This window comes from Nycticebus coucang, chromosome 18 (genome assembly GCF_027406575.1).
Source record: "Nycticebus coucang isolate mNycCou1 chromosome 18, mNycCou1.pri, whole genome shotgun sequence".
Taxonomy (NCBI): domain Eukaryota; kingdom Metazoa; phylum Chordata; class Mammalia; order Primates; family Lorisidae; genus Nycticebus; species Nycticebus coucang.
The window spans coordinates 60,576,205-60,586,684 of record NC_069797.1 but is presented as its reverse complement, the minus strand read 5'-3'; the positions used below and the strand labels follow the sequence as shown (position 1 = coordinate 60,586,684).

At 51.8% G+C, this 10,480-nt stretch overlaps 1 protein-coding gene across 9 annotated transcripts; it reads right to left on the bottom strand.

Annotated features, from left to right (window-relative positions):
• Positions 1-3,237: 3,237 nt before the first annotated feature.
• HEXIM2 (HEXIM P-TEFb complex subunit 2) lies at positions 3,238-9,388 on the bottom strand. 9 transcript variants are annotated; one of them, XM_053570168.1, is made up of 5 exons: positions 9,250-9,388; positions 8,558-8,665; positions 7,641-7,753; positions 6,591-6,675; positions 3,238-4,237 (listed from the first exon to the last, which is right to left on the bottom strand). In XM_053570168.1, the coding sequence occupies exon 5, from the start codon at positions 4,157-4,159 to the stop codon at positions 3,443-3,445; it is 717 nt and encodes a 238-aa protein (XP_053426143.1). In that variant the 5' UTR covers positions 4,160-4,237; positions 6,591-6,675; positions 7,641-7,753; positions 8,558-8,665; positions 9,250-9,388; the 3' UTR covers positions 3,238-3,442. The 9 variants fall into 9 exon arrangements, with proteins under 9 accessions (XP_053426143.1, XP_053426137.1, XP_053426141.1 ...); XM_053570162.1 differs by lacking the exon at positions 6,591-6,675 and adding an exon at positions 8,769-8,859 and having other exon boundaries at positions 8,467-8,665; positions 9,250-9,378; XM_053570166.1 differs by lacking the exon at positions 6,591-6,675 and adding an exon at positions 8,769-8,859 and having other exon boundaries at positions 9,250-9,378.
• Positions 9,389-10,480: the final 1,092 nt, after the last annotated feature.

Genomic DNA, 10,480 nt, shown 5'->3' with positions numbered 1-10,480 from the left:
AGCCTGGGGGATGCTGCTGGTTAAAGAAGCAGACTTTGATCCCAGGGCCAGAGAAGAGGGAGCTGGAGAAGGTGCTTGCAGCCCCTGGGCTGTTTGCTTCTTCTGGGACTGGAAGTTTCTGTGGCATGGGGGCAGGGACCTCATGCTTTTTAGCTATCTGATTTTCAGAGCAGCATCACAGGTAGAAGGTTCTTTTAAAACCCTCGCCCCAGTGGAACAAAATTGAATATGTTAAGCAGCACAAAGATTAGCCATCCCCCACAACAGGGAAGTGAGGCTGGCTCAGTGTGTGCCACCTCCAAGCAGGGGAGACTCCCCAGGGCACCCTTTTTGGGCTTCAGCACTTCCAGAGGGCAGCACCCTGGGGTCTGGGTGGGGGAAGGGATTGGGTGAGCACTAAGGGCTCTTTTGTCAGACCCAGGAAGGAGAGTGGGGGCAGCTACCGGAAGTAGGGGGTGAGAAGCTCCCTCCGGAATCTGGAATCTATTCCCCCCTTCCCTCCTCTCCCCACTAGCACAGCTCCTGCACATGCTCAGTGTGCACATGAATTGGGTTGGCTGGGGGGAGGGCATTGCCTGGCACCCCCACTTAAAGGGCCAGTGCCATCCTTGCCTGCTCCCAACAGGGCAATGGGACCTGGCCACCTTTTTCCCCATACAGAGCTACTTCACCTCATACCCTCTTCTCCACTTCCTGGCAGCTTCTTCCTGACCCATCCCACCAACCTCTGCCTACTCCACTGCCTTCTGGATCCCTGACTCCACTGCAAGCAGAGTCTGCCACTGGGCACAGGAGTTTTTTACCTGGGGTCAGGGAGCCCCTGAAGGGAAAGAAAGAGGGATCCCAGGCTAGGCTAGGCAGGGGTAGTAGGGACTTCAACAACCACTCCTGTGAAATATCTGCTCTCTGGGCCTCTCTCCCCTGGTCCAGGTGATGAGAGGGTCCTAGAAAGCAAAGAGGCATAGGGAAGTTCACAAAGGCCTAGGGAGGAGGAAGAGGAGGTTGTGTCCAAGCCCATCCTCCCCAGCTCAGGATATGGATTGTAAACTGGAGCGTCCATCACAGCAAAGGGGTAGGGCAGAAGCCTAGCTGAGCCCCAGGATGATCTCCCTCTACACCTCTGACCCCTGGGATTGGGGGACAGGACAGGAACCAGATAGGGGTGGGGCTGCCAGGACACTCCCACTCACACCCTCTCCTTTGTTTTCTTCTTGCCCCATCCTCTCCCACCATCCTTGGGAAAATTAACCGACCTCAGTCCAGCCCTGGCCAAGAACCCTTCAGCCATTTTTATATGGGGGTGGGAGGGAGCTGGGGAAGCTTCCCTGTCTCCAGGCTCCTCAGCTCTGGTCAAGAGGGGCCAAACTCCTCACCTGCCCTCTTCCTACATGGCCAGCCCATGACACACCTCCTCCCTGTAGCCCTCTGGAATCTTCTCTCCTCCTAGATACAGACACACACATACAAACACACACACACACACACACACACACACACACACAACCTCTCTGGGTAAACAACCTTTGTCCCTACCCTCCTCTCTCCCTCCAGGCTGCAGGCTGGGGGATGAAGCAGCTTGGAGGCTTCCCACCGGGGCAATGGGCCTTTAGGTCCCTCTAGTACCCTGGGGTGGGGGAGGAAAGGAAGGCCTCTGTTGTCTTTCCTGGAATCCGGAAAGCTACTTCCTCTCTGAGCCTTGGGTTTGCCATCTGCAAAGTGGGGACAGGACGATCGTTCCTGCTATCCTTCCTGACAGGTCTGTCTGGGGAACAAAGGGAAGGAGTGGAAGTTTGCGTCTGTTAAAACCCATCCTTTCCTAGAATCTGTTCTCACTGTGCTTCGTTTGTAGAAGGCGCCAGCCAGGCCTGGGTGTGGCAGGGCAGAAACGAAAAGTTGTCCTAGCAACACACAGCATTTTGTCAACATTTCCAACCCCAGCAGCTCCCAGGCCTTCTCCTGCCCAGTGTGGCCTGTCAAGATGAGTGCCCAGAATGGAAGCCAGGCTGGGCAGCCGGCCCCCACCCTTCCCTGTACATGGTGGAAGAGCCAACACAGGCTCATTGATGAGTTGACTAACTTCCTCCACCACCTCCAAAGTTATCCACGTTGCTGCCTGACACCTGATGCTGGCCAGTGAGGGTGCCAGGAGGGTAATGGAAGAGACAGGGTGTCTGGGGAAAGTGGGTCCACGTGTGAGGGTGTGGATGAACTTATTTCAGGGCCCAGTACTGGTTGGCGGTATCTGCATTGCCCAGGCTGACGCAGCTCTGTTATACAGACAGGTGTAGGGCTCTCTTCAGGCAGCAAGAACCACACACACGGTGGGGCTACAGTAGGGTGCTCAGAGAGGCTCGGCAGGGCCCAGGAAAGCCAGGCAGACCAGCCCCGCTGGGGACCAGGCCCTGCCCCTCTCTGCCTCTTGGCTTTATTTTCCATCAGGAGAATACTTACTTCCTTTGAGTGCATGGTGACTAATCCCAGGCCCAACCCCTTGCCAGGAGGGTTAGAGGTAGGGAACTGTCAAGGAGTTGCAAGACATCCTGTGTAGCCCCTACCCAATAGAATTCAGGAACCTGGGTGCAACTTCTGAAGGAACCCCTGGGTTCGGCCCTTTTCCCAAAGCCCTACCTCTCTCTTCCAGAGGAAGCTCCCGGCTCCTCACAGCAATCTAGCATCTTTTTTTTTTTTTTTTGAGACAGAGTCTCACTTTGTTGTCCTTGGTAGAGTGCCATGGCTTCACAGCTCACAGCAACCTCCAGCTCTTGGGCTAGGCCGATTCTCTTGCCTTAGCCCCCCCAAGTTGCTGGGACTATAGGGGCCCGCCACAACATCCAGCTATTTTTGTTGCAGTTGCCACTGCTGATTTAGCCAGCCGGGCCGGGTTCAAACCTGTCACCCTTGGTAATATGGAGCCAGAGACCTACCCACTGAGCTACAGGCGCTGCCCAGCAATCTAGCATCTTAAGTGTCAGGTTCTGGTTGAAAGCTTCAGACTGAGCTCCCTCCCACCTAAAAAACCTTCAGTGCATCCTCAGTATTATAGTGGTAAGAAACAAAACAAAAAAACATTCAGAGCAGTCTGATTGCTCCAGAACACACAGCGCAGAATCTGGGTATCCTGGAGACTTTGATGGGAGGTCTGCTTCCTCCCAGCCTTGGGACAGGGGGGACTGGGACCCTACGTGAATGTTTTGATTCTTAGACTTAGTGAAATGAACCCTAGCCACTCTCATTGGATCTCACCAAGACCATTTAATTTCTCTGTAAAAAGTAAGATGACAGCAAAGAACCAACTGTGGAAATGACGAGGAGGAAGTCTGAACCTATTTCAGCTGTTCTCAGGGGACACAGAGTGCTGACAGTGGTTTTCTTCTGCCATCTGCCTCCTGGAGACCCAGCTGGCCTGAATGGGCATGAAATAGGACTTTCTCCATGGGTCCCCCTAGGTGCCCAGCTCCTCACTGCGATGGCTGCCCTCTCGGTTCCACATCTCGTTCTCCTGGCGAAGCCGCTGGTTCTCAGTCCGCAGCCTCTCCACCTCTGCTGCCAGTTGCTCCACCTGGCTACAGGGTTGCTGGCCAGTATACACCTGCAGCCGCTGCAGCCTCCTTGTCTCCTCCTCAGCCTGCGACAGCCGCTTCTCCAGCTCTAGGTAGTCTCGCACCAGCTCCTGCTTGCTACGGCCCTGCAGGCTCTCTGTGTGGTAGCGTTCATACGCCTCAGAGAACTCCCGCTGCTGAAACTCACCTTGAGCTCGGCCCCGCCCATCACTGTCCCCTGCCTCACTCTCCCCACTGGACCCTGGGTGGGAGATGCTGTGGGGCACATCCAAGTTGGGCTCCTCTGGGTCTCGGTCATTCATCAAGAACTGAGTGGTGTTGTAGGGTGCCACCGGCTGGCCCTTGGCGAACATCTCCTGGCGAACACGCGAGGCCCTCTGACTCTGCCGCTCATCCCGCTGTTGCTTCTCAGCCCAGCTCAGCTCCAGGTAGGGTCGCCAGTGCCGCTTGCGCTTTGATGGCCTTCGACGGTGTTTCTTCCGGCCTAGCACAGCCTCTGCTGAACAGGCCCCTGGGCTCTGGGTCTGGGGACCCCTACCGTTCCAGCCCAGGCCACCCTCAGCCCCAGCAAGATCCTCGTCCTCTGAGTGGCTCTCCATCTGGAGTGGCAGGGGCAAGGAATCGCCAGAGTCATGAGGCTCAGGAGGTGTTCTGGGACTTCCTGGAGCACTAAAGGTCTAAAGAGAGGGGAAGAGGAAGGATGGATCACAGAAGCCTGTCCTGTCCACACAGCCTGAAGCCAGTCTTCCCACACCAGTTATTTGGTCCTCTCTAGCCCCTCACCTTTTGTGATTGTTTACAGGTTTACCTATGTACTGTCTGTCCCCCAAGTAAATTTACAGCAAGAGCAGGAATTTCACCTGTGTATTTCACTCTGTAATTTCATTGCCTGAAATAATACCTGGCACAGAGTAGGCATTCCATAAATACTGTCTGAATGAATGAAGTAGGGGAAGGAGAAAAATGGGCTGGAAGATGGCTCCTGATGCATTTGCTTAAGAAGCCCAAATGGCACACACTCTTCCCTCTTCCTAGAAAGCTTGTCTTTCAGACACAGCTAGCTTCATGGGCAGGTGACATGTGCAGCTGTGCAGAGGCCAACATTCAGAAAGGCCCCACACTTGGCTAATGCTGTCCCTGTCTTGAATTGTTATTTTATTTACTTTTTTTTTTGTAGAGACAGAGTCTCACTGTACCGCCCTTGGGTAGAGTGCAGTGGCGTCACACGGCTCACAGCAACCTCTAACTCTTGGGCTTACGCGATCCTCTTGCCTCAGCCTCCCGAGTAGCTGGGACTACAGGTGCCCACCACAACGCCCGGCTATTTTTTTGTTGCAGTTTGGCCGGGGCTGGGTTTGAACCCGCCACCCTCGGCATATGGGGCCGGTGCCCTACTCACTGAGCCACAGGCGCCGCCCTGTTGTTGTTTTTTTTTTTTTGAGACAGAGTCTCACTATGTCGCCCTCAGTAGAGTGCTGTGATGTCACAGCTCACAGCAACCTCAAACTCTTGGGCTCAAGTGATTCTCTTGCCTCAGCCTCCCAAGTAGCTGAACTACAGGTGCCTGCTACAACGCCTGGGCATTTTTTTGTTGCAGTTGACCTTGTTGACTTTAGTTGGCCTGGGCCGGGTTCAAACTGGCCAGCCTTGGTGTATGTAGCCAGTGCCCTACCCACTCAGCTATGGGCACCACCTTGAATTTTTTTTTAGAGTCTCACTCCATTGTCCCAGGCTAGCATGCTGTGGCATTACCCTAGCTCTCAACAACTTCAAACTCCTAGGTTTAAGTGATCCTCCTGCCTGAGCACTGGAACTGCAAGTGCCCGACAGCATGCCTGGCTAATTTTTTGCTATTTTTAGTGTGTGTGTGTGTGGGGGATCCTCGATTTTGCTCAGGCTGGTCTTAAACTCCTGAGCTCAAGGGATCTTCCTGCCTCTGCCTTCCAAAGTGCTAGAATTACAGGTATGCACCACCAGGCCCAAACTACCTGTCTTAAACTTTTCAATAAGTTTTGAACAAGGGGCCCTTTTGCACTGGGCCTCACAAATTATGTAGCTGATCCTGCTTCCAGCTATTTGCATGGCTAACTCTTTTTCATACTTCAGGGCTCAGTTCCAATGTCACCTTTTTAGGGAGGCCCTCCCTGACCACCCTATCTAAAGTACCCTCCCTCATCTCCCCTCCCTAGTAACTCTATTACATCACACAATTAACACACAGCAATTAGCATGTGACCATTTACCATCCGTCTTCTTCCCATGAGAATGTGTCTTCTCTGTTCAACTCACCACTGTATCCCTATGCATGGCACAAGGTAAATGTTTAATAAATATTTGTTAAATTACCTAAAGCTTTTAAGATAGGGGGAATCCATGGGGCGGCACCTGTGGCTCAAGGAGTAGGGCGCCGGTCCCATATGCCGGAGGTGGTGGGTTCAAACCCAATCCCAGCCAAAAACCAAAAAAAAAAAAAATATATAAAAAAAAAAAAAGATAGGGGGAATCCAAAAGATATTGGAAAATTAAACTCTCCTTTCTATGCTTCTAGTGTAAAGAAGACAGAATATATTTATTCCAGGCATAAGTTAGTATCATTCTCCTATATGAATGGCAGGAAAGAGGTCTTAACCAAGGAGAAGGAGGGCCAACTTCCAGTCTGCAATAAGAATGGTTCAGAACTTAGCTAAGAGGTGGAAAGGATCTGTCAAGAGTGTACATCTGTTTATCTCTGTGTGGTGAGGGTGGGAATACTGACTGTGAAAGATGGGGAATGAATTGCTCTAAGTTTGTGGTTTGCAGTATTTCTAATAATAACAACTACCATTAGTATGTTGTTTTATAATATGCAACATGGTTCACAGACATCTTAAATTGGGTCCCTAACAGTATAGGTTGTGTATTGAGAGGTGTGGTGTATGCAGTCTTGTAAAGAGCTGGGGGTATGTTATATGCATTTTGGAGACCCAGAGAATTTCAGGGAACAGGAGGCATAGTGGGGGTGGGGGTGTAGCATTTGTTGAATTACTTCACCTGCAGGGAGATCACCAATCATGTGAGTGATGAGCCTTGTCTTCACCAGTGACTTGGGCCAACTGAGTCAGAGCTGCTGCCCCACCTGGGAAAAGCAAGTCCACCAGAAACTCCAAGGCAGGGTGGCTTGTTTGTCTGTGCATAATCACTTATTTGCTGTTGGCCCTCAGTGAATGTCCCCTAATGATCCTCCCCCCACTCAAGACAGTCCTGCCCCTAGCTCTACCTGCTACCTCCATCCTAAAGATTTATCTCTCTACCACTACCACCAGTACTATGGATAAGTTATGGGACCTGAGTGAGTCATTTGCCTTCTCTGAACCTTCTAGACCTGACATATTATGAATTCCAAATTCAGTAAATCCAGGAAACAATGAAGTGGCTAGGTAAGGTAGGACAGAAGCTCCTCTGACTCCTACCTTAAGTTCTTTTCTCATCTATAGGGAGTTGGGGGTTAGCGGAGAAAAATGGATAAGGTAGGTGACAAGAGAGAGAGCATGGGCTGGGCTGGTATGGGCTCCTGTTGCCAGATCATAAGGTGGCATTCTCTCAGGACCTGATACAATCTGCCTCTCTCCTCTCTCCTGTGTTATATCCTACTCCCCACCTCCATTACAAATAATAAATCAAAAACTCTTCTTCCTGCTTCATATTTGGTTTTTAGCCAGGACAAAAAAGAAAACCAAGTTCAACCAAGGTCTTTAGCCTTAAGATCAAGACAAGATTCTGTTATCAAAAGACACTAAATTTAAACCCCTGGTCTATTGCCTGTAGTCTATACAGTCTATACATGATTCTGGAAAAGGCATTTCAGCTCTCAGAAACGTTAGCTTCTGTGAACTAGGGAAATAATTCCTACCTGGAAGAGTCATTAGGATTTCATGAGATAGTACAGACTTAGCATCTGGCCTATTGCCCAGCACTTAGTAGGGACTCAAAATGCTGATGTTTTGAATCTACCAATCTTTCTCCTACCCGAGAAAGGAGCGAGGATCTCAGGTCAGGATCCATGTTCAGGGTATGCAGGTAGTTGGGAGGGTGAGAGCTTACCTTGGCCTCCTCCAGGACTGCTGGTGACTCTGTGTTATAGTTGGTCTGGTTCGGAGTGGCCATTTTCTTCTGTTCCAAATCTTTCAGCAGATGCCTTTTTTAACTAGTGACACCTAATTTGAACAACAGAAACCTAAGTCCTGAGTGATTCTCAGGAAGACTCAGGCTGGTCATAATTGTTTGCCCAGGCATGAGCAGCCATTTTGAAGCACCAGACCAGTACACCTTCATTTTTAAATGAAGGCCTGGAGGGCTTCATCCATCCCTGCTTTTGGCACCTTCAGCTAGCAAGGGGCCAAATGGGATTGAGATGCCATGTTCCCAGTCCTGTTCCTCAGCCCCCAGGCCAGGGCTTAGGGCCTATGGCATTCACTGAAACCCAGGCTGGCAGCTACAAAGCTAGGCCAAAGCTTGTTTCCCCAACAACCAAAGGGGGGAAGGAGACTGCTTGGGGAAGGTGGGAGTGGAATGGGTCTGCAGGTCTGGCAAGAAACACGTAGCAAGCTTAGGAGTCCTTTCCCACTACCTCTAGAGCCCCCTGTCTGGCCTGCAGCCCTGTGCCCCGAACTCCCTCCCCAGGCTGGGCTCCAGAAAGGAATGCCTCTAGAAGCATGGTTGGGATCTGGGCCAAGCCTGGGGCTGAGGCCTTTTCCTACAGGGTCTGGCCTGCCTCCCTCTTTCCTCTCAGAGCGGGAAACAGACGAAAGGGGAAGGATAAGTCTTCTCACTACATGCAGCTGGGAGGAAAATCCAATTGGGATAAGGATGGATTTCTTGGAAGAGGGAAAATAGTCATGGAAAGAGATTTTGCAAAGGTGGAACTAACCTATTCGCTGTCAGGACTATGCACACGACTACATCTGTGTGTCTTTCTGTGCGACCGCCTGTCTGTGCCATTCCCAACGCCTCAGCCCTACCTCTTGCTGCAGTTGCAGCAGCTCTGGTCAAGTCGCTCAAGGCACTGAAGTGGGGGGAGGGAACAGCTTGGCAGCGCGACGCCTGTTGGGGATTGTAGTTCTTCTATCCTAGGAAAGAGGGCCAAGACCCTGTCACGTCAGCAGCCACACCCGAGAACTCCAAAACCCGTCTACCCTTGCGCGGGGGGTATCGCGCGCGCACGCACATTACCTCCTTCGATTGGCGAAATCTTCTGCCAATATTCTCACTTGCCTCAGCGATTAGCTGTGCGTAAGCACAATCGGGACCCACCTTTCCCGAGCTCAATTAAAAAGTTCATTGATGGCGTTAATCTTTACCCGGCAGAAAATAGATCCGGACGAGGGGGTGGGGCCTAAGCGCGGAGGGATCCTCGGGCCTTGAGGAAGGCGACGAGAAGAGCGGTGGCCATCGCCGCCATTTTGGGCTGGGAGGAGGCAGCGGAGGGACTCCCTGCGCAGTGAGAACACCCCATGGGGGGTGGTCCGGGCGCGGGGAGAGGCCGGGCCGAGTGGGCTGCCTAAAGTGGCAGCGCCGGGAGACGGCGGGGAGTGGGCTCGGGGGCTGGGGAGGGTGAAGGTTGGAGTCTTCCTAGCCAAGCCCAGTCCTCAAACCGTCCCGGCAGCCCCGCAGCTTCGCCCTCTCACAGAGGGCGGGGTTCGTGGGCAATTACCGCGTGTTTCCCGAGACCCCAACAGGGGAGAGGCCGGTGAAACGATTCCTCTCTGCCGTCCTTCCACAGGGGTGCGGATCCTGAGGCCGAGCTCTGCCGACTTCTCTCCCCACCCCCATTCAGCCTGGGTATGGCGGCTAGGCCCAGCGTGGCAGGACTCCCACCTCGACAGTCGAGGGGGGGCGACGCCAGATTCCAGAGGCTGGCGCCGCGGGGGAGGGCCGAGGTCGCAGCTCTGACCGCTGGCCCCTCAGGCGTGGCAGTTAGTTGGAGGCTCCGAGGGCAGAGAGCCCGGTGCACCCACCTTCTTACCCCCAAACACCCGCCTCTCAGGCTGCGAAAGGAAACAGCCTTCTTCTAACTACTGTAGCAACCACTGATCCCCCTGAGACCAGCCAGACGGGGGCACGTGGGAACCTTCACGAGCCCAGTGCTTGGAGGTCTCTGAGGTTCTTGCCCTCAAGATCTTTCCCATCCAGCCCCAATTCTCGGACGACCTGACCTCGCACGTCACCAGCCACTTTAGGAAACTAAAAGTGTGTTGTCCCCACTTGTCTTGAAAGTTTACAACAAAGGGTTGGGGATTTGCTCTTTACGGGGTTGGGTCACAAAATAATTCATAGTCGCCACGGCCCAGAAATAGAGTGGCCCATTTTGGATGCTTCATGAACATCTGCTTGCAGCTTGCATTGTGAAATCTGAGCCTTAACTTTTACCAAAAATTCTAGAGAAGTGGCTGCCCTCCTACAGGGGTTAACGAACTACAGTATTTCCAGTACTATCTTTGTAAGACTACAAAATCTTTCTAGTTTAAAGAATTTTCTCCCATAAACTAAATAAAATGGGGGAAGTATTTTGCGTGCTACTGGTGCGTTGTTACTAGGGAGCCTCTAATTTGAAGTTCCAAGTAATTGAAAATCAATCACTTCTATAGATTTTAGATGATACCAAAACAGAAGTTGCAGTCTTGATCTACTTCACATATGTAGCAATTAGGGGTGGGGGAGACTTGCTTTAAAAGAATAAACTCCACTCTAAATTATAGCTGTAGTAGGCGTCTTAAAGATTGAAGTTTGATGTAAAGTTCGTTTGTTGAATTGCAGATTAAACCATCTAGTTTCCTACTGCTTGAAATCAATCCAGAGATTTATGGCTCAGGGATATCTTCAAATGAAAGTTTTGTTGCTAAAAGCTAAAATTATGCCTGGGTATGCTCTAAAGAAGGACAGTG

Excerpts from the sequence above, each read along its gene's own strand:
- HEXIM2 (XM_053570159.1), bottom strand. The coding sequence starts at position 7,703 with ATGGCCACTCCGAACCAGACCAACTATAACACAGAGTCACCAGCAGTC. Across the intron at positions 4,238-7,640 it reads CAGTCCTGGAGGAGGCCAAG|ACCTTTAGTGCTCCAGGAAG; the intron begins GTAAGCTCTCAC and ends CCCTCTCTTTAG.